Here is a 22,904-nt window from a genome sequence, read left to right as displayed (position 1 = left end):
GTGCTGGTTCTGCTGGATTCTCCCTCGAGCTGGGCCAGGGCTTCTCCCTGGGTGGGGAGTCTTGCACCATGCCCACTGGCTGCTCCCCGGGGCTGAGTCAAAGGGGAAGCACACATCCCCACTAGCATTCCCCAGGTACAGCAGGGAGGCCAACCACCAGTGTTCCCTGGGCGCGGTGGGTGGGGCACGCTCCCTGGGGTCTTGGCACATAGGCCATCTGCTGACCTTCCCTGGGAGCGGGGGGGGGGGGAGGGGGTCAGGCCACTTGCTGGTGCTGGCTGGTGGCTAGTCCCACTTTGGTCATGCATGAGTATAACTGTCCCTGCTATCACACCCCTTCCTTTCTGTTTGATACAAAACAGTCCCGTTCCATGCACATCCCATTAACCTGGCACAACCAAATCCTGACCTTGCTTTAGTTTATAAGAGGAAACTGCTTGCCAAATTTGGTGGTCCTACCTCGTACCGTTTAGGAGGAGTTCTTGAACAAATGGACTCACAGGCGGATGGGGACACAAACTCTCTCTAAAGTATATAGTAGATGTGAGTTTTAAGGGTCTTCTATGTACTAGATGTTTTAAAACAACAGTTTCAAAAAGATGATGATGGTGTGCAAGGCATAAACTGAATCAGTCTGTATTTGATGTTGATGCATCATTCTTCTGTCCAAATTTGTTACCTAAAGAAAATATTTTGTGGTGCCTAACATTACGCTGGGAGGCTTTGACTCTGTGCTAGAGACTGACAGCATCACCAATATAGCTTCTGGGCATTATCTCTACGTTGAGAAAATTAACAATGGTTGAACATCTTTAAACCAGGACTCTGGTCCGGCAACATCCATGGTCCAGTAGGACAACGGATGTTCCAAGACCAGAGAGTCCCGGTTGAAGGGTGGCAACTGGGGGCCAGCAGAGTTGGTGGCAGGGGTCCAGAAATGACCTCCTGTGGTCTGGAAAAATCCCTCATCTGGGACCAGTCAGGTCCCAGGGGTGCTGTATCAGGGAGGTCCAACCTGTACTTGCTCCAGCAAACTGTGTGGGAATGTACTATATAGAGTAGGGATGTGAATGACTGGTCGACTATCCAATAAGCAATAGTCGACTAGTTGCTTCTCCCCCTTGCTACCTTTATCAGAGGCAGCAAGGCTCAGTGAAAAGGAGATGCTTCAAAGCGGCAGCGCTGCATAGAGCATGGGGTCAGCTGGCGACTCCCCTGCTGGACCCGTGCTCCCCACAGCGCTTTTGCCTTTCGCCCTGGGGCTGTTGCTACACTTTGAAGTCGGAGGCACCTTTATCGACTAATCGAATAGTCGATGCAAATTGCATTGACTGTTTGATTAGCCAATTCATTTAAATTTAACATCCCTAATATAGAGTGGCTTATTTTTCTCACCACTGACATAATGTTTTTCAAATTCTCTTTCAGTTTATAATCATGAAGAGGATTCATTTTATGTACACCATGATATCCTCTTACCTGCATATCCGCTAAGTGTGGAGTGGCTTAACTTTGATCCTAATCCTGATGAATCTCCAGGTAAATATCTTTAGGTTTCAAAAGAAATCCTATCTAGCAATAGCAGTTTTTAAATATGAACTGTATAAATAACTTAATGCTATGACTTAATACGGCTGCAGGAAATCATTATTAACACAAAAGCAAAGCCAAGACAGAGGAGGAAAAGTTAAACTCGATGGTGCATGTAACAAGACATTCATCTCTTGAGTGTCACCTGATGGCAGGATGTAGTTCTGCAATCTGTATCCCGCTCATGGTACCCCCATAGGTTGCTGACCTTGCAGGACATATCTTCAGTGACTAAGCTCTTCAGCCCAGTTGCAGTGTTGAAAAATTTGGGGTTGCAAATTAGTTCTCCAAACTATCTACCCTCACCAGGTCCTCAGCCTTGCTACTGAAACCTTTCAATTTAGCCCTTTTTTCAAGCTTTTGAAGAAGTCTTGTCTCCCTTTTGTGCTTTGGCCACTTGGCTATTGGGGGAATCTGGGTTCCACCCCAGGAATCCAATATACAGCAGCCACATACTGCTTCCTTCACTTAGTTTTTGCTGCATTCCCTAGGGCTCTTCCTGTCTGATCCCTTGACTTTTGCCCATTAGAGTTAAAGTTCTCAGGTCTTTTTTCCCCTCTTGGGTCCCATTTAGCTTCTTTCTCCAGAGAAAAGTACCCATTCCTCAGCTTTCTGGTCCCAGCCACAAAGTGACTTCCTAGGCCCCTGCATCTCCTTTTATCTGAGCCTGCTGGGCTCTGATTGGTTGCTTTTTGGCTTTTCTAGGCAGGCCTGGAGGGCTGGTCTTCATTGTTACTTCCTGGAGCAGAGTGTAGTAGGACCTCCGGGCCTCCAACGGGGGCCGCAAAAGGTCAGGTACACCCCATCACAGTGAACAATTTGTTCTAGAGCTGTAGAGATTTACGTATGTATCTGCAGAGTTCTTATAGTACTGCCATCATACCGAATAACTAAACTAAGACACTAGTCTAATACCAACAGCAAACAGGCAGATAAAAGGAAAAGTTTTCTTTAGACTTGTTTGCAAATGTGTTGGGTTTTGTTTAGAGAAGTCATGGCCAACAGAGTCAAATGTCGTTTAAAACAACACTCTGAAATATATATATTTTAAAATTTAGTGGGCTCTACATACTTGTCTTTTCATTTTTATCTTTACAGGCAGTCCCCGAGTTACGCGGATCCGACTTACGTCGGATCCACAGTTACGAACAGGGCCCTCTCCCTGGTCTCCAGCAGACCAGGGAGAGAAAGCAAAGCGGCGGAGCACGCGGGCAGCGGACAGCCCAGAGCGTCTGGGCTGTCCGCTGCCTGCGTGTTCCGTCGCTTTGCTCTGCTTTGCTCCCCGTCCCCCTGGTCTGCAGACCAGAAGGACGGGGAGCAAAGCGGCTGAACACGCGGGCAGCTGACAGCCCAGACGCGCGTCTGGGCTGTCTGCTGCCCGCGTGTTCCGCCGCTTTGCTCCCCGTCCTTCTGGCCTGCAGACCAGGGGGACGGAGAGCAAAGCAGAGCAAAGACGCGGAGCCCGAGGTCAGCAGGACAGCCACGGCACGTCTGGGCTGTCCCGCTGCCCCCGTGCTCCGCGGCTTTGCTCCAGACGCCTGTGGTACAGCAGCTGGGGCGCTGCCGGTTGGTCCTGTAGCGCCTCTCTGGGCGCTACTGGACCTACCCGGCAGCACCCCAGCTGCTCTGCCCCAGGCGTCCTGATTCAGCCACTGCTGGTCAGTTTCAGCAGCGGCTGAATCAGAACGCCTGGGGCAGAGCAGCTTGGGTGCTGCTGGGTTGGTCCAGTAGCGCCGAGAAGCGGCGGCGCTACTGGACCAACCCAGCAGCACCCCAGCTGCTCTGCCCCAGGCATCCCCAGGTCAGCCGCTGCTGAAACTGACCAGTGGCTGACTACAGGAAGCCCTTACCCCGGGCTTCCTGGAATCAGCCGCTGATCAGTTTCAGCAGCAGCTGACTTGGGGATGCCTGTGGTTCTTAAGTTGAATCTGTATGTAAGTCAAAACTGGCATCCAGATTCAGCCGCTGTTGAAACTGATCAGTTTCAGCAGCGGCTGAATCTGGACGCCAGTTCCGACTTACATACAGATTCAACTTAAGAACAAACCTACAGTCCCTATCTTGTACGTAACCCGGGGACTGCCTGTAATTGTACTAAAGGGAAGATATATATGTAAAAGTTGGCTGTGAGTGCAATTATATAACAGGATTGCTTGTGATGGTATGGATCAGGGCTCATCAACTCTAGGGCTCACTTCTGATTTATGTCTTATGCTCCTAAAGCTCATACTTCAGGGTTTCAGCCAGCCACTGTTCATGGCAGGATTGTGAAGAGATTTTTCTCCTGCCCCTCCCCCCCCCCCTTCAACTCTTCCCTCCCCGCTCTTCCCTTTCCTCCGCAACATTATATTCTGGAACTCTTTTTAAATCTTTTTCTGAAGTATCAGAGAAGGAATATTTTGTGGTCTTTGAGGTGGCACTGAGTAGTCTCTTTCTCATGTTTGGCTGGCTAGTTCTTGCTGACAAGCTCAGGGTCTAGCTGATCACCACATGTGCTCAGAAATGAATTTTCCTTTAGATCAGGTTGGCAGTCATGTTGGGAGATGTTCACCTTCCTTTGCTGTGCATGGATGCAGATCACTTGCCAGGATTATCTGTGTATATCTCACTTAACGTCCCTGCAGTGACAGGGAAATGATTGTGCACTGGTGCAAATTGGGCCTTCCTATTCTGTGCCTGTGACACATAACAGTCTAATCTCCATGGGAAGTAATTCTTTGGTGTCATTTGGGTTTTTTGTGTGGGTGCTGGGTGGTCGCAGTGGAATGGGGTATACAGGAGGTCAGACAAGGTGAACTAGTTGTTCCATCTCGCCATAAACTCTAAGATGGAGGTTTTTGCAGGCAGTTTCTACTTATGTAACTTTAACTGGACACCAACCACGTACAACTTGTCATTGAAAGGCTCTGAGCTCACAGGCATTCATTCAAAATAAGTAATGAAATAATCTGGTTGTATCATCCTGCACTTTGTGTATGTTAATCTACATAGACACAGTAGCTGGCATTTGGTTTTGCTTCTACAGGAAATTATGTTGCAGTGGGTAACATGACCCCTGTTATTGAAGTCTGGGACCTTGATATAGTGGATTCTCTAGAGCCAGTCTTTTCTCTTGGAAGTAAAAAAGAAAAGAAAAAGAAGAAAAAGGGAAAGAAGGTAAATATTGCACATTTACTGATCTGCTTCAATTGCAAAATCTACAGTCCAGGACCATGTCTTTGTCTTAAGTTTGTACAGTTTTGAGCCAAGTAATGCACACCGATATTTTTATTCATTTTTAATTAAAAAGTATAAGGTCTGGTTTAGTTACCTCTGACAGAGACACTACATCTGCAAGATATTATTTGAGCATCTCTCAGAAACTATCGGTATGGCTCTGTCTCATAATCTATCCATTATCCACCTCAAGGGCCCACTCCTTTGTGTAATTGAAAAGAGGATTTAATTTTTAACTCTCTCTCAGACCTTTAGATTGTAAAAAGCTCACGGGAGAAGGGTAATTATTCTGTGCATCTTGCTGCTGAAAAGTTTGGATATGTATATGAATAATATTTGCAGTAGCATTTCATTAATTAAAGAAGCTAATGGAACTTTCTCACTTACAGGTAACTGGGTTGGAGAGGAAAAAATAGGAAGAGGGATTCTGGAGGATTCCCATCTTCCCAAAGCAATGTTCATTGTAGCTTATCATCGCTTTACTTTCTTAACTTCAAAAAAATTGGACATTAGTAGGTAGTGAACCTGTGGTGATTGAGGAGGAGACTATATGGCAGAGAGTAGGAACCACAACAGGGGTGGTGAGCAAGGAGAATTGGGGGGGGGGAGGGAAGAGACACCCAAAGAAGCTCCATACTAGCTGATGAATATTTGAATCTTTGTGAGCTGGCAAAAGGGAGTATAGCTTCTGCTGTGTGCTGGATAGATAAGGAAAGAGAGAGAAAAAGAAGCAAGCTAAGAGGAGGTGCTTCTATATCCTACACTGTATGGAAAGGGTTTCAGCTGGTGGAAATATTGAATTATCATGCTGTTTCTCATTTGCCTATATGAGGGTATGTTAAAAAATAATAAAGGCATGGGATTTTTTTCCCTGGAAGATACAATATTTTAAAATCTCTTTAAAATGTATCTGTATCTAGAGTTCAACACCACAAGGGAATCAGGATGGACATACTGATGCAGTTCTTGACCTGTCATGGAATAAGCAAAACAGGTAAAAGAAAACTTGAATGATTAGATACAGTTAACTGTAAATAATATACATAATTTTTGTATGAAATATTTATACAGATCTATTACTTCATTGCTTAAAGATCAACTTAATGTAATTAATGCTCAGTTTAATTCAGCTGAAAGGTACTTGGACTCCGCACAAGTGAAAATCGAGACCATCTCCCAGTGATTTGTATTTTTAAAATTTGTACTTAAAACAAAAGTGACTTTTAGCCATTTCTGTGGTCCTGCTGTCCTGGCAACTCTGGTACCAAATTCCAAAGGACAGGATTGCATGATGTGCTGGGAAGTGCTCTTTTCACTGACAAAATCAGAAAGTGCAGAGAGGTGACGAAGCAGCGATAGCACAAATATAAAATTTTCTTCATCTCCCTGGGATTACACTAGGCCAGATAACCCCAGTAGAAACTATGCAGTTTATAGGAATGTATTTGGACTTGTTGGCAACCAGATCCCAACTTCCTTTAGATTCGTCACCATGTCAGATTTGGTATGGGCAATTTGGGGAAGCTCTTGAATCATAAGGAACTGTCTTCAGCTTCTGGGACACGTCAGCTTGCATCTTTGTGACCGATCACATAAGGTTACATTTCTGCTGCTTTCAAGGTGGCTCAGAACAAACTGTTCTCCAGTCCGATATACCTTGGACAGACAGGCTATCCGTGAGGAACTCTTTAGACTGGTGGAAGAATCAACTCAACATCTGTGTGGGTGTACCTTTCTGTCACCCAGCCCCATCAGTGATTTTTAACAACATCTGCAGAAGTGGGATTTGCCTACAAAAGCTCTTTTTTTTTTTTTTTTTTCCCATTAGTCTCTGATTTTTGTTTTTTTGTTTTTTGTTTTTTTTAAAGCAACAATATGGTAGGGTAGGAGGAGCACACCTCAATACCCTCAACTTAAGGAACGTGGACAACTCAAGAACCAGTCTTCATCAATATGTTGGCGTTCAGCACTGTCAGGAACACTTGCCTTCATTTCTTACTACTTATCTGGGCAAATCAATCCAGTCTTTTCTGTAGGTAGGGAGGAGTGAGATCCTCTCTGCATTGAAGGTGTGAAACTATGGGATATTTGCATAGCTCATCAGATGCAGATTTCATCAGTCTACCTCACTGGTATTCAGAACACTGCACCCAGTGTCCTTAGATGCTTCTCGCAAGATTACGTATGGGAGCTAAACACCAGAATTTTCCACAGCATTTTCAAAGCTGGTGGGTGGATTTCTTCACTACTCGCAGGAATAGAAAATGTCCCCTTTTCCCCTGCTCAAAATCTTGTTTTGTCCAGCACCACTGGCATTAAGGGTGATGAACAAGGTCAGACAGCACAGAGCCAGATTTATCCTCAATATTGTCTAGGTTTGTAAAGGTTTAGAAACTCTCTATATATGCCCAATAGAAACACTGTCCCAACCTGGAACCTGAGCCTGACACTCAAGTCAGCTTACGAGACCTCCATTCAAGTCAGTGGCAACCTTTTTGTTGCATTTAACTATGAAGATGGATTTTTTTTTTTTTTTAGTAGCAATCGTGTCAACCTTTAATGTCGAGGATTTTGGAACCCTGTTGGCAGATCACCACTCCTCCTCTCCCACCCCTTATGGTGTTGTGTAAGGACAAGGTCTCTTTACATCCATGCCCTAAATTCTAACCTGAGATTTTTGTCAAAGCTCTGCCATAATCAATTCATTCATCTACCCGTGTTTTTGCTGAAATCACATGGTTCTCTATAGAAATCCTGTTTACATATACTGGATGTTAGAAGGGCATTAGCTTTCTACTTAGATAGGACCCAGCAATATAGGAAGTCTCCTAAGCTCTTAATTTCTTTTACAAATAGATCCACAGGGTTCTGAATTTTATTCAGACTGTTAAAATGGCTATCTGGATGTATTCTCATCCAGGGTGATAGCATATTCATCCAGATCACAGGCAACATCGGTGGCATTACTGAAGAATGTACCAGTATCTGAAATATGTAGGGCTGCTACATGGACTTCAGTAAGTGTGGTGTTTTTTTTAGAACATCATGCCCTGATTCACACAGTTTCAATGCAGCATTTGGTTCTGCAGTAGTTTCTGCAGGTTGGGACTCTCTTCTGAAGCTCCCTCCTCCATCTAGGGCAAGGGTGTAGAAAATTTTTTGGATTGGGGGCCGCTGACCCACAGGAAAATCAGTTGGGGCTGCATACCTGAAGTGTGGAGCACCCGGAGGCACTCACGTTTCAATGAATCTTCTTTCTACCACCTTGATTGTTTTTCCAATAACAGAGTTAATACGGGGTTCTTATTATGGGCCCTGTAAATGGCTTTTTCAATTAGATATAGTATGATCTTTTCCTACTCCCATTAACTGTCTCTGAGGATCTTCTTGTCAGTTCAGCATACCCATTTTCAGCAGCAGTCTCCTTGGAAAACTGCTGGTTTTATCCAGATATTACAGATGAAAAAATTCTCCCATAGATATTCATTGAACATACAAAAAAATTAGATTTTAATTGGCCCTATGTTGCCTATTGCAAAAAGAATGAGTCAAATGATTACAGTGAATGTAAGAAATCATATAGTAATGACTCCATAAGTGGTACTCCGTTGGTGTGCAGCTGTTCAGCCTTTATCCTTGCTAACACCAGCAGCATCTACCTGAGAGCTGGGCAAGAGCCTTTCAGCAGGCTGGAAGTGGCCCCTGCGGCAATTCCCAGCCCTGCCCCCTAATGCATTGACCTTTCAATAGAAGCAATTGAAAGGGCTCGCAGCTCCTGGCCCCATGCTATTTAAAGGGTTTGTGCCTCTTGGGCGGATGCCAGGCAACAGGTTAGGCAGCTCGGAACTATGAGCACTGCTTATGTGAATTCTAAGCCTCCGCCCCAGACAATTCAGGGAGGAGGCTAGCCACCAGCACCCTCCCATCTGTACCAGGTCTCTTCCATTGTCCAGAACTCAGGGGGCAGGGTCCCCAGGCCAAACAAAGCTCCCAGTAGAGTGGCTCCCAACCCCGCCCCTTCTGGGGTGGCCTGCAACCACTTCCAAAATTTGTGAAGCAGCCCCCTCCTTTCAAAAATTATTGCCCACCCCTGATGTAACTAGAAAGTCAATTTCATGTTGACTAAAAGCAGCTGATTTTCATAGAAGTAATTTGAGTGACCTTGTAAATATTAAGCCCCTCTATATGGTTGAATTAGTGCCTGACATTCCTTGTTCTATAGTGTACTGAGTAATAACCTTGCTGACACCAGTGGATGTTGCAGAAAAACTAATCCTGAAATGCAAAGGTTGGGTGCAAGTCAAGAACTCAAAGAGCAGTCTCAGTGCAGCATTTTAATTGCATTTTGAAAAGCAAGACAAGTTATGACAGCTGCCTACAAATCACTTTCTGGCTGAAGGGCCTTACTGGCATTATTTGTAAAATGTCCTTGTAATCCACACTGTGCCTTCTGTAAATTTCCACTCTGTGGTATTGCTTTGGTGGAACAGTGTTGTGGAGAAATGTCAGGTGTCTTTCAGTCAAGAACTTCCTTCTAGTATGAAAAAGTGGGGGAGCTTTAGTCTGTCGAATAATAAGAGCTAAAACATTTAGACAATGGTGATTTTGTTGTATATTTAATAAAGTTCTTATCTTTGTATTTAGAGCCCTTATCACCATAAATTTTAAAATATGATGTAAGAGCCTATGCAGTTTTGATTTCAGTAGGAAGACTTGTCTGAGTAAGATAGTGAGGAGGGTTGCAGGATTGTGCTGTTTAACTGTTTAGTTAGCAGAGAGGCTGATGAGAAAAATGCTTGCCAAAAATAGGTTTTTTTTGTTTCTTGGCTATGTTGATACAATATTCAAATCTGTACTATGTAGCTCTTATCTTATCTTAAAATGTACAGAAAGGAGTAAGTCCTCAAAGTTTCTTACGGTTTTATCACTGGTATCATATCATTGGCTGGAGAATTTTTTTAGGTATGGTGGGGGGAAAACACACGACTGCATGAGCAGTATACCAATGCTACATCCCTTCAATACAATTATTGGGTTTTCTGTTCTGAAATATGTAATTTATTACCATTAAGTACCAAATGTTATTTTTGAAGGTTATAAGCTACAGACTTGAGCTTCACTGAGATCAGAATCAAGCTGTGTATTTATGACATACAGCCATTATTCACTTGAATGTAAATGTCTAAAGCTTTTGCTTGTGTATATTTTCAGAAATGTGTTAGCAAGTGCTTCAGCTGACAACTCTGTAATTCTATGGGATATGTCTGTGGGCAAGCCAGCAGCGAACCTTACTTTACATACGGACAAAGTATGTGGATATTGTTGTTTCTTTTGTTATAAAATATGGGGGGAACCCTGCTGCAACTTATTACATCGAAAATTTAGTGACAAGCTCTAATGGGGAGGGATAGCTCAGTGGTTTGAGCATTGGCCTGCTAAACCCAGGGTTGTGAGTTCAATCCTTGTGGAGGGGATTTGGGGCAAAAATTTGTCAGGGATGGTACTTTGTCCTGCTGTGAAGACAGGGGACTGGACTCAATGACCTTTCAAGGTCCCTTCCAGTTCTAGGAGATAGGCAATCTCCTTTTAATTTAATTTAATTTAATTTAATTTAATTTAATTTTACATTGGTTATAACCAATATGCAAATGTTCATAATTTTTTGAGTGAATCGTTTTTTGGGAATTACATTTCAGTCTTTGGTTTCTGTCAAATAAGCTCACTTTGGGAAGTTTAAGAGAATATTAGATAACCTCATGTAAATGTAAATCCATAAGTGGTTTATGACAAGGAGAAGCCAGATGTTGCCATAAGTGACAGAAGAATAGATTTTTCAAGAAATGGGTCAAATTGTCAGTAGTCTCTTTATAGGACAATGTGTAATTATAACAATATTTCTAGCACAGGTACATTGTAATATGACACCTAGAAATTCTGATGAAAGATACTTAAGAAATACTTCTTTTTTGGTATGGCTACACAGCAGAGTTATTTCGAAATAACTTTACTAGTGTCTACACAGCCAAACCGCTATTTTGTAATTATTTCAAAATTAATTCGAAATGGCTATTTCAAAATAAGTGCTGTGTAGTTACTTGTATCGAAATAGGGGGCCTCTAGCCTCAACCAAGAACATTCCTCTCCCTCCCCTCCTCCCCGGAGCCCTTAAAGGGGTTGACTCTGGCCATAGTGCCTGTGCCAGCTCCAAGCCTGCCAGCCCAGAGCCAGCAGTCACTGCCCCGACCCAGTGGCCCCAAAACATGAGCCAGCCCTCCACCGCTCCTCAGGAGCAGTCTACCAGATCCCAGGAGCCTGCCAGGGCCCGGAGAAGGCGGGTACCTTCCTGGTCCAGGGTGGAGATCATGGACCTTATTCAGGTTTGGGGGGGGATGCCCCCAACAGCCATAATCTCTGCACTAGATGGAGGAACGTGGCTGTCTATGGCAGAATAGCTGCCAGCCTGGCCACCAAAGGCCACATGCGAACCCAGGAGCAGGTTTGCATGAAAATCAGGTTGGTCTGGCGAGACCCTGCGCTTCCCCTCTCCCTTCTTCCCCTTGCTTCCCCCTTCTAGCTCCCTCCTCCCAGGTTTCCCCTTCCTCTCTCCCACCCTCTCTTCTCCCCTCTCCCGCCTCCTTTCCCCAGTCTCACTAGAGTTTCGTTTCTCCCCCCCCCCCCGTTTTGTTAAATAGAGTTTGTATTCGTGAAAATACATGTATTTTATTTGACATTAGGAAGGGAGGTTAGGGAGGAGTAAGAGGAAGGACGTGAGGGAGGAATGAGGCACAAGCCCCCAGTGGGGCAGACCAGAGAGGCTCTTAGGGCTCCTCAGTGTGGAAGCTCTCCTGCAGGACCTCCTGGACACTGACAGTCCCCCGATGGACCTCCCGGATGGCAGCCTGCAGAAAGTGCAGCCAGGCTCACAGCAATGCATCCATGAGAAGCACCATAGTGCCCAGGGGGCAGCTCTGGCTCCATGTTGCAGAGTGCTGTGGTGTCCCAAGTGTGGGCAACCAGAACAAGCAGAGACAAAATGCTTTGCTGTCCCTCATCGAGGTAGGCAAGCAATCAGAGAAACCTGAGAACTGGCTGTCCGGGGGGGCGGTCCCTTTAAGCACAGGCCTCAGCCTCAGGCAGCAGCCCCACACAGAAAGTCCTGATCTGGTGCCCTGCTAGAACTGGTTCCGGCCAGCCTTAAATGCAATTCAGTGGGTCCGCTCAGTGTGGACATGCATTTTGTTGTGTAGATGCGTTATTTTGAAATAATGCTGTAGTGTAGACATACCCTTTGTAATAGGGCTATTAGCTTGTAATTGAATAGTTGTGTAACCCCATTAAATTTTAGCAATTACACAACAATTCAATAGTCCGTGAGGGATGGGGCTGGCAGCCAGTGCACTCCTGGCTCCACTTCCAAAGAGCCCCCTGCCACCCTACGCTGCTGCCTCTGTATCAGAGGCACCGCTGCCAGGTGACAAGTGGAGCCAGTCTGTGAGGGAAGCTGGATAGGGGCAGCAGCATGGTGGGTGGGGTCTTATTGGTCAACCATGTAATCATCTACACGTTGGCGTCCCTATTGGTAATCAAAATGAAAATTCTTAATCTCAGTTACCTTGTTAACACAGTTTACTGTTCTTGACAAACGTCTTGTACTGTTTTTGCTAATGCATGCATAGTTATACAATTGTTCAAGTGTAAGCAGACTTTTTACCCTTTACACCTTATTTTTTGAAGATTTTTGGCAAAAGAGAGATTGTGTATTTCTAATTCCATCTCTGTATTGCTTGATGCATGCTCTGCTTTATGTAAAGGTCCTGAATTACCAGCAAGTATAGTGGGAGTTACATGGAATTGTGCTGTACTTTATCCTGTATGACACAGACTGAAGCAGATGTCCTGTATGTATTTTAAATCCCTGTGTGTGTGTGTGTTTAAAACTTTTCTATGTTCTTATTAGGTCCAGACACTGCAATTTCATCCATTTGAAACACAGACCCTTGTTTCTGGATCTTATGATAAGTAAGTAGGGGAAATATTGCTTTTTGCCCTATTGTAAGTGGATCTAGCCTGTTATTTTGGTTGCTGGATAGATCCTCTCATGAGTCTTTTTTTTTTGGTAGTAGTAGTAGTTTATACAATTGCCAAATATTAACTGTTTGTGATGAAGTTTTCCATGCCAGGTATCATTGTCATGCTAATTTTATTCATTCATTCTGCCAAAATGATTCTACTGCTTTCAAAATGAGGATAGGGAAAATACGTCCCTGTAAAATAAATAAAACTCTGACTACTTTTCTTTTGAAAAGTTCTAGTGCTTCCATACTTTGGAGCAGGGACTTAACATTTGGCAGTGGGGTGGGGAGGGTGGCCTTTTTCTCAGGAAGGTGCTTTTTCTGTTCTCGTGAAAAAACAACTTAAATTTTGTCAAGTTATAAGCCTTTGAAAAATTGTGATTCACATATGTTCAGTAGAGAATCGTATTCTCTTAATCTTCAGAGGAGTAGCCGAGTTAGTCTGTAACAGGAAAAATTTAAAAATAACGTAGTCTGGTATTGGTCATCTTCCTTTCCAAGTGCAAACTAATGGTTCTTATCAGCCTCATGTAACTATTTAGTCTTTAAGGTGCTTGTGATGGCGTGTCGGGGTTTCCCCTGATCCTGCACCCCTGTAGCAGCCAGAACAGACTCCACCAGCCAGTAGAATACAGAGGGTTTATTGCTTCTCCAGGATACACCATAGACATGATGTAGTTACAGGAGTCAGGGCCAGGGTGCCTCAGACCCCTTGGGTTAGGGCAGGCATGTCCAAAGTCCGGCCCGCGGGCCAATTGCGGCCCGTGTTCCGATTTAATACGGCCCCCGCTTCCTCCCCCTCTCCTGGCTCCCCGGCGCTCTTTTGAACTGGCGCGCGCAGCGTGCCGCTTCCGGCCGCGCTGCCGCCGCCCGTGGCCTCCGTGGTCCTAGAGCCTGCCCTGTAGGGCGCGTCCGCAGCCCCGCTCCCCCGCTCGGCTGCGGGTTCGCCCTGCCCCCGGGCCGCCGTGAGGCCGGCGTGCCCTGCGCTCTCCGCCCGCCTCCGACCCTGCCTTGGGGCTGAGAGTGCGGGGACGGCCCTCATGCATGTTCACTTCTTCAAATCTGGCCCTCTCTGAAAAAAGTTTGGACACCCCTGGGTTAGGGGATCCATTGCCTCCTCAGCACTCAGCTTAGTCTGTTCCCTCCATGTTTCCCAGCCAGAAACTGCCTTGCTCCCAGACCCTGCCCCCAAGCCAGGTGGCTGTCTCCGCCTTCCTTCCTTTGTCTCTCCCTCTGGGAAGAGCCTTGTTATCTAGTCAGGCTGGGACTAGGTGTCTGGGCCAATACACATGTGGGTGAGTCAGTGGGAATCACACATCACAGTGCAGGGGGACCCCAGGTTACAGAGCAGACAGCACCCCCACTACTTCACAGTGTTAGTGGACTATTTGTTGTTTTTAAGTTTTTGTGCTCTTAATATTCCTCTTCCCCACTGGGCGTAGGTACCACTGATGAGGAAGTACATTCATTTGAATCAAGAAAGGACATGAGCCAGACTTGTCAAAGGTATAGGTTAGGTTAATGAGACCTATGGGAGGTTTGGGGAAGAGGACTGAGTCTGGAGACTATCTGGGCAAGTAAACTTGGAGTCTGTGGGTTGGAGGGAAACAGAGGTCATGGTGGGGGGAGAGATCTGATGAAGAGCTGGGGTGCAGAGGTGTGAACTGGGAACAACTGGGGAAAGAGACTAGGACAGGTAGCTAGGGGAGGGAGGGATATGAGGACTAATGGCCAGTGGGGGAGGTGACGAGGTGAAAGTGCTTGACAGTGATAGACCGTACAAGGGGCTGGGGAAGTGGTACTAGAAATGGCTGTGGACAGTGTATGGAGTATTTGGAATTGAGTATAGGACTTGCTAGGCAAAATGATTAGGACTAGGATGAGAAGCTGAGGAATGGACTAGAACAAAGCCAGAAAGGGGACGGGTTGGAGAGAATGGACAGCAAGTCATATTTGGAGGGAATGGGCAAAAGTCTGTGTCTCCTAGAGCAGACATTTTCCAGAGCTTGGAATGGAATCCAGGATTCCTGAGTGTCAACATTCCTCTGCTGTCCGCAAAGACACAACTTTCTGGCAAAATATCCCACTCTCTTCCCCCCTCTCCCCAGTGTTCCTCATAGAGGAGGAGAACCTACTATCAGCAGTTACTAGTATCTCAAGTGGCAGGTGTGTTTGCAGCGCAGTTAAAGGTTCCAACCCTGCCAATGAGCCACACGTGTCTGCCATGCCACAAGATGAGATTTGGGGGGTTTAGTTGGCTTTTTTAAAAACTTTGGAGATTACACAAAACTGCACAAAAAGACATGTATTAAAGCAGAAGTGCTCAAAAGTCAGAATGAAGGTTACCTGTGCAGCCAGAGTTTGGCTCCCCGTGTGACTGCATTATGGTACAGTCTTCAATTATATAGTCACATGCTATTTGTTCCACAGGATGCCGTCTGACTTGCTGCATGGGATGAATCTGATCTGAGAATGAATTGGGATTTTTGTAGTGAAAGAGCCTGTTGCCTGTAGGATGCCTGTCGTGTTTCTAGCAGAATTTGGGAAGTGTGTAGTGAGTGAAGCAGGGAATTGCAGGAAGAGAAAAGATGCTCTCTGGTTGCATGTAGCCTTGGAGAATGGGATTCTGTCCTGGCTCTTGAGTTCCTGTATGATCTTGGGCAAGTCACTGAAGCCAAATTTTTCACGGATGGCCACTAACTGTATTCCTCAGCTTCTGGATGCCCAGATACAGACCCTGGTATCTGATTTGCAGAAGCGCTGTGCTCTCACAGTTGCAGCTGCAGTCAGTTGGAGCTGTGCTTTGATCGTATGAAGTGTGATCATATGAAGTGTTAACTACTCTGAAAAATCAGGTTCTGTGGGTCTCAAATAGAACACCCAGAATTAGCAAATACTTTTGACATTAATTTCTCTCTTCCTCGCTTCCCTGTCTGCAAAACTGGGTGTTGTGAAGATAAATGAATGTTTGTGAGGCACTCTCAGATTAATGTTTGTGAGGGATGAGCACTATAGGAAAGCCAATAAGGAGATTCTGTCTGGAGCAGAGGTTAAATAATGTGTAGTCAGACAGGACCCGGGGCCACATGCTGCTTAATAAGAAGACCAAATATTGAGTAGCTGCTCATCCATCTCATGCACTTAATAAGGTGCAGAAGTTCTGTGCAAAAAATAGTATGTGATCATGTAATTAAAGACTCTATCATGCATGCTCACAAGAGTGCTGAATTAGGTTGCACAGATATTCTGCCATTTCCTAACTTCCTAACATTTCCCAAATTTTGCATGCTTGACTTTGTGATCTCAGTAATGTTCTCTTCATGTAGTTTGTTGTGTGTAATGTATAAAAGGTCAGAAAGTGTCATGAAGTCTCAACTTTACTATAGTCTCTTCACTGTGTCTTACCTATACTTCCTGTGTGTCTATTCTCTGCTAACGCACCACTCATGCTGTTTGTTTTCTTTATCTAGATGTTCTCTTAGTAGATCTTTGTTTCTGTATGTTGCATTTGGCTACTTCAAAGGGTATACTTCCTGTTTTCATTTTTGTCTGAGAAGGGAGTAGTTTGAGCTGACTTTTTGTAGTCACTGTCATTTCATTCCATAATTGCTATATCCTGTCAAATTTCTGTTCTAGTTTTTAATTCTTTGCCTTTACATATATTTAAAAATTTATCAAAAGCAGTCAACCTTATCTCTGCTGTATTTGGTTTATCTTAGAAATCTGGTGCAATCTCTTAAATATTTAGATGGCCTCTGGGATGGTTGTGAGTCTACTCCTATGCCACTGTCCCCCTTTTTTGCTGAGTCAGACTTCTGCCAAGTCATCTGCAACCAGTCCTCCAGTGCCATAAGCACCCATAAACCATTGCTGATTTCTTTAAAGTATACTGTGACCTAGAAGCAGCTGAAGGCTTTTTGAGAGTGTCTCAGAGAGAAAGATTTGTTGGAATATACTTTCATGACATAAAAGTCAAGGAAATTTATTAAAAGCTGTGCTGTATCTAAAATGGTGCTTTTCCTGCTACATGTTTGATCATCACATCGATGTTTGGGCTTTGGTTTTTTGTTTTTTAAATTACAGGATAGTGTGGGAATAGGTTACATTGTGGCTACTCTGTGTTAAAGAGTAAAGCTACAGAATCTTTCTTCCTTTTAACACCAAACAACTTCTGCATGCTTGCTGCCAGTTGAAGAGCTTCTGCCCAATTGTGCTTAGCACAAGGATTTTCAGAGTCCCCCATGAGTCAGCTCTACTTGCTGATAGAGGCAAGGGGGGAAGAAACCGAAGCTGGTTTCCCCCGAGCACTGTCTCTGCAGTGCTGCCAGTCCCCACCCACACTGCTGCCTCTTATCAGCACCTGGCTGCGAGCAGAGGCTGCTGTCAGAGCGGCTTCTGTTCACGGCCAGCCCTGGCCACCACGAACAGGGGCTGCTGCTGTGTTGTCAGTACAAATTGATGATTAGTCCATTAACCACCGCTTAATCCTTATTTGCTCTCACGCCTTCTAAGTGCAGAATCTCCCCAGCCATTTCTCAAGAGTAATGTCTTGTTTAAAATGCATTTGAAAATACACACAAGATGCATTTTTCATAAATTAATTTCCTAATATTTTATTTTGCAACCAACTGGTTAATTGAAACTAGTAACATGAAATCATGTATGTTTGTATTGAAGTTATATGTTGGTGTATAATTATAGTCCTCCAGCGATCGTATTTCCTGTATAGTGATTGTTTTGGAATTTACCTTCCTCATTTAGTCTCAACAGAAAGGCTCTTGTACTCATAAGAAACATCTTGGTCCATAACATGAATTCTTTTTACACCTTTAATATATTATTTTCTTTTTCAAATCAGAAAACCTAAATATTGCTAGGTGATCATGAAATTTGGTTTATCATTAAGTGTTCTGGTATGATTTCTTCTAGGTCTGCTGTCTTATATGACTGCAGAAGTCCACAGGATAACCATCGAATCTGGCGATTTAGTGGACAGGTTGAGAGAGTGACTTGGAATCATTTCTCACCTTGCAACTTCTTAGTGAGTATAATATATTGAACACACATGTACAGCTGTCATTGTTGCACTTCTTCTGGTAGCTCTACACAGTCCATGAAATAGCAAGGACAGCAGCTGCTATTTCATGGACTGAGTTGAGCTAACCCCATTTTCCACCCTAGGTGTGTAGCACTTGATTAATAACCCACTAGCAGTTAAGAATTTGGATTACTTACAGATTTGTTATCTCCTTTCACAGAAAGCAGCTACACCACCAACCCAATCCGTGCTGTTCCCTTGTCATCCTAGTGCCTTATTTCATAGCCAAGTTCCAGTCATTTCTGGAGGTTGATGTAGACTTTCCTCTGCTGCAATCCCTTTTATGTCTCACTGATAATCCTCAACTGGGTGCTATTTGTTCATGGGACTTAAATGGATCTTCATTTAAAATGTTTAAAGCGTAGAGGAGACTGCTTTATTTTAATCCCTTAAGATCTAGAGGGCACTGTCTTACAAGTGTAGCTGATCAAAAATATTGACATTTTAATAAAAAATAGTAGGATGGGTTCAGTTTTCACATCCATTCACTTTTTTGCTTATAGTTACCAAAAGTGACTTGCATTTGTCAAATAGTCACTTTTTTTTGCTATGACCATCAGCTCATTTTGTGAAGATCAGACATCAAATAGCTTTTCAGTCACTATTGAACTTGGGTAGATTTGAACTTGCAGACAAGAGGTGAAAGGCTCCTTAGCCTCTGATATATCAGGGAACAATCCAGACCAGTGAGGGCCTGTGTCATCCCTGCCTTCTAATTTGTGGTGCCTTACAATGCCTTGGTGCTGTAGCATCCATGACCACTCACAAAACGGCCTTCCAGCATGCATGTCACTCCCAGATGCTTGTGTAATGGCAGCCTGCCAGTCACACCCTGGCTCTTGCCAGCCTTGAGTACTGCAAAGTGACCACAACAGATTTCCCCCCAGAAAATGAGCAACTGAGGTTGCTCAGTGAAGAAGGAGGAAAAAATAACAGGAAGCTTGGAAATGGCAGAGGTGCTTAATAACTTTGGTTTTTGTCAAAAGATTGATGGTGACAGGATGCCTAACATAGTGACTGCTAGTGGAAATGGGGTAGGTTTAGAAGTTAAAATTAAAAAAAAAACAAGTTAAAAATTACTTTGAAAAGTTAGATGTCTTTAAGTCACCAGGGCCTGATGAAATGCATCCCAGGATACTCAAAGAGCTGATAGAGGAGGTTATCTGAGCCTTTAACTATCATATTTGAAAAGTCATGGAAGTTGGGAGAGATTCCAGAAGACTGGAAAAGGGCAAATATTGTGCCCATCTATAAAAAGGGAAATAAGAACAAGCCAGGAAACTACAGACCGGTCAGTTTAACTTCTGTGCCAGGGAAGATAATGGAGCAAGTAATTAAGGAAATCATCTGCAAACACTTGGAAGATAAAGTGATAAGTAACAGCCAGCACAGTGGATGTGGTATACCTAGACCTTGGTAAAGCATTTGATACGGTCTTGCATGACGTTCTTATCAATAAACAAGGGAAATACAACATAGATGGGGCTACTGCAGTGTTTCCCAGCTGGTGCTCTGCGGAACCCTGGAGTTCCGCGAAGTGAAAGTAGGGGTTCCGTGAGGAGCTGACATTCCCCCGCCCCCTCTGAAAGGGAGAGCGCTGGCTAACCAGCTTCTTAAAGAAGCAGCACACTTGTTTCCTCTTCCTCCCTGGCGATGCAGAGGCATAGCGAGACGTGGGCAGAGGGGAACAGTTGCTCCCAGCTGGCACACTAGGGGGGTGCCGAATGGGGTGACCCCACGTGACCCACAGCAGGGCGGGAAGCATTTCCCCTCCCCAAAGGAGCCAGCATGCGCTGCCTGAACAGCTGGGGCTGTGGCACCTGGTAACTTAGTTCTGCCGCCTTTCTGCGCGGCGGGCGGGGGGAGGGAGGTCAGGAGACCCGGGTCTGCGCAGCTCCAACTGTGCAGGCAGAGCTCTCTGCCCTGGGACTCCCCTTCTCCTGCATCCAAATTCCCTCCCAGAGCTTGCACTTCTCACCCCTTCCCACACCCAAATCCCTCATTCCCACCCCAGAGCCCACACCTCCTGTCTCAACCCAGTGAGAGTATATAAGGGCTGGGGATAGCAAGTGATGGAGAGGAGGGGAACAGAGAGGATGGGGCCTCAAAGGGGTGGGGTCTTGGGGAAGGAATGTGCTTTTTCATGCATTGGTGGGTCCCCCTCCCCCCTTTTTTCTTTTGCTTGACAAACCTAGAGGTTCCTTGAAATTCTGAAAAGGGTTCCATGGCCAAATAAAATTGGTAAACACTGGGCTACTGTAAGGTGGGTGCATAACTAGCTGGTTAACTGTTCTCAGAGAGTAGTTATTAATGGTTCGCAGTCATGTTGGAAGGGCATAAAAAGTGGGGTTGTGCCCACAAAAGCTCATGGTACCATCTACACGTTTTGTTAATCATTAAGGTGCTGCAAGACTATTTGTTGTTTTTTAAATTTTCCCACTTACAGACTAACTCGGCCACCCCTCTGAAGCTTTTGACAGTCTAGATTAGCTTCAAGCAGAATTTCTCACCATATACTTCTAGCAGCATTACTAACCAAACTCTTCAGGTCAGAACCTCTACCCCAGAGAGACAGGGCTGTTTCCTTTGTCTTCCTGTGTGCAGACAATGAGGTGGACAGGGAACAAGAGGTCATGCCTTTAGGTGTTTGCCCCTACTTTTCATAGTTCCTCTTTGAAAAGTCTTTCTAGCTGAGTACCCAGAGACATGTTGGAAGAAGGAGACTCGTGCTGTTTTTGTTAAGATGCAGATCTTTGTCCCTGCCTCTCTTCCTTGTCTGGAAAACCTATGTCAGTCATGATTTTAACTTACATTCAGAACTTTACATATAATGTTTCTATATGAATTTTACCTGGATATTACTAGTCTACAAATTGAGTTTTTAAATAGTACCTCACAAAACATACCTTGTACAAACATTACATTAGTGCATAGGGTGTAAACACAGGGTGTTTTCCATCACATATCCCATTACCTAGTGTATGAGTTATCTGACATCTGCTTGCAAGCTATTTAACTGCAAGCTTAATCAAGCTTAATTTATTTCTTGTTTAAGAAAAGCGTATTTATGTTGTTCAGGATACTGTAATATAAAGTCTGAATTTGATGGATTTTATAAACCTTAGATTATATACTTTGTCTAGTGAATTGATATGGCAGTTTCTTTGATAATGTATTGTTTTCCCCAGGCTAGCACAGAAGATGGCTTTGTGTACTGTCTGGATGCTCGTTCTGATAAGCCACTTTTTACTCTGAAGGCTCATAATGAAGAAGTATCTGGTAAATTTCAGATCTTCCTTTTGTATGTAAAACATACCCATTAATGTGTAGTTGGAATAAGTTTTTTAAATGGGTAAGTAAAAATGAACTTGTTTGAGAGAAACAGTCTTTGTTTTGTTTTTGGTTTTTTTGCTTAGTATAAATCTTAATAGTAATCATAGTAGCTGGCCATTTAAATGTTTGCTTGGTTCTGGAGAATTTTAACGGATTGATTGAATGAATGCACAAAAATATTCTTTATGAAATGGACTCTGCCAAAACAAAACTAAAAAATGAGCACATAGTCTTTGATCCTTGAAAGATGAGGCCATGAGCCTGGACAGTTGTTCAAAGAAGCCAAGAAGTATGGTGTTAGCAGTTTGGAGAGGACTGAGCCATTACTGCAGTTTTAAGAGGTCCGAGGAGAAAGGGGCCACTGTACATTTTTCACCCGTAGAAGCATCTGTGCTTCTCCCAAAGTGTCTGTGAGGGGGCAAGGGGAACAGTGTTTCTGTTAGTCTTCCCCTGCTTCTTTTTTAAGGCTCATGGAAAATATGCGATTCTGTCTTTTGACTTCCCTTTAAAATGTTACATGGTAAAGACAAGTATGCAACAATTAAATGGTGATTTTTTTTTTTAACTGATCTTTTCTAACTTTTCAGGACTCCAATTAAGCAGTCAGATCAAAGGGTGCCTTGTGACATCATCTGCTGACAAATATGTGAAAATTTGGGATATATTGGGAGACAAACCAAGTCTGATCCATTCCAGGGATATGAAAATGGTAAGTAACTTATACACCACTTCTAAGAAGGTGACTGATAGAGCTCACTCCTGGTTTTAACCAGGCTTCATTGTCTTCTTCTCCTTTAATATTTGTTCTTCGTAAATATCACAAATGAGAATGAATTGGGCATCTTGTCCTGGGTACTGTTAGTTCGCCCTACAATACATCATACAAGTCAACATGTGACTGGCAACCTCTGCTTTAAAGCCTGGAACCAGGATATCAAATTATTTTTACAAAATCATTCAAGAGAAGTTTTAAGGCCCTTACAGTTCTTCAGCTTGTTCCATGAAGGCATGTTAAGGTGATATTTTTTATTTTTAAAACAATATTTTTTCCCCATAGGGTGTTCTCTTCTGTGCAGCGTGTTGTCTTGATTTGCCATTTGTGTATGCCTTTGGAGGAGAGAGAGAAGGCCTTCGAGTATGGGATATAAGTAGTATTTCTGCAGGTAAGTCTCATTAATCTGTGTTTCTGGGTTCCATTTTTTCTCTCTAATACACTGTATATTCAGTAGTATATCAAATGAGGCATCAAGGTGGTTATGATAGAACTACAAGCTTCTGGTGGGTAATGAGGTGTGTCCAGCCTCCTGTTACGTTGTTCTGCTGCTAGCAGATTAGCCCCTGCCATTGTGAGATTTCAGTCTAAGTGGAATAGAGGCCTTGACCTCATGCTTTGAAATATGGCCTTGTATTCTCACAATGGAAGTGTTTTTTGTAAAATTTAAATGGGTGTGTTTTCAGATTCTTACCCAAAATTATTTTTTGAAAGTGAAGCCTCCAGTGTTTGTTAAAAACTGCTTAATTTCTTTATGCTTTTACAAAGGTGATATTGATATAGCTTGTTTTTTTTAGTTTCTAGTTTTTTAGTTTGTTTAGTT

The 22,904-nt window shown here is 43.9% G+C and overlaps 1 protein-coding gene across 1 annotated transcript in view; it reads left to right on the top strand.

Moving 5' to 3' along the window:
- Positions 1-22,904, top strand: part of PWP1 (PWP1 homolog, endonuclein) — a 36,397-nt gene that overhangs the window by 10,754 nt on the left and 2,739 nt on the right. The window contains exons 6-14 of the mRNA XM_075938363.1: positions 1,429-1,539; positions 4,616-4,746; positions 5,727-5,800; positions 10,018-10,114; positions 12,764-12,825; positions 17,808-17,919; positions 21,165-21,255; positions 21,897-22,018; positions 22,367-22,472. Of these exons, the coding sequence (XP_075794478.1) occupies positions 1,429-1,539; positions 4,616-4,746; positions 5,727-5,800; positions 10,018-10,114; positions 12,764-12,825; positions 17,808-17,919; positions 21,165-21,255; positions 21,897-22,018; positions 22,367-22,472 (906 nt within the window). The remainder of the gene's footprint in view (positions 1-1,428; positions 1,540-4,615; positions 4,747-5,726; positions 5,801-10,017; positions 10,115-12,763; positions 12,826-17,807; positions 17,920-21,164; positions 21,256-21,896; positions 22,019-22,366; positions 22,473-22,904) is intronic.

The sequence above is a fragment of the Pelodiscus sinensis genome, chromosome 1, assembly GCF_049634645.1.
Source record: "Pelodiscus sinensis isolate JC-2024 chromosome 1, ASM4963464v1, whole genome shotgun sequence".
Lineage (NCBI taxonomy): Eukaryota > Metazoa > Chordata > Testudines > Trionychidae > Pelodiscus > Pelodiscus sinensis.
Note: the sequence above shows the minus strand (reverse complement) of the source record. Positions and strands in the feature narration are given on the sequence as shown.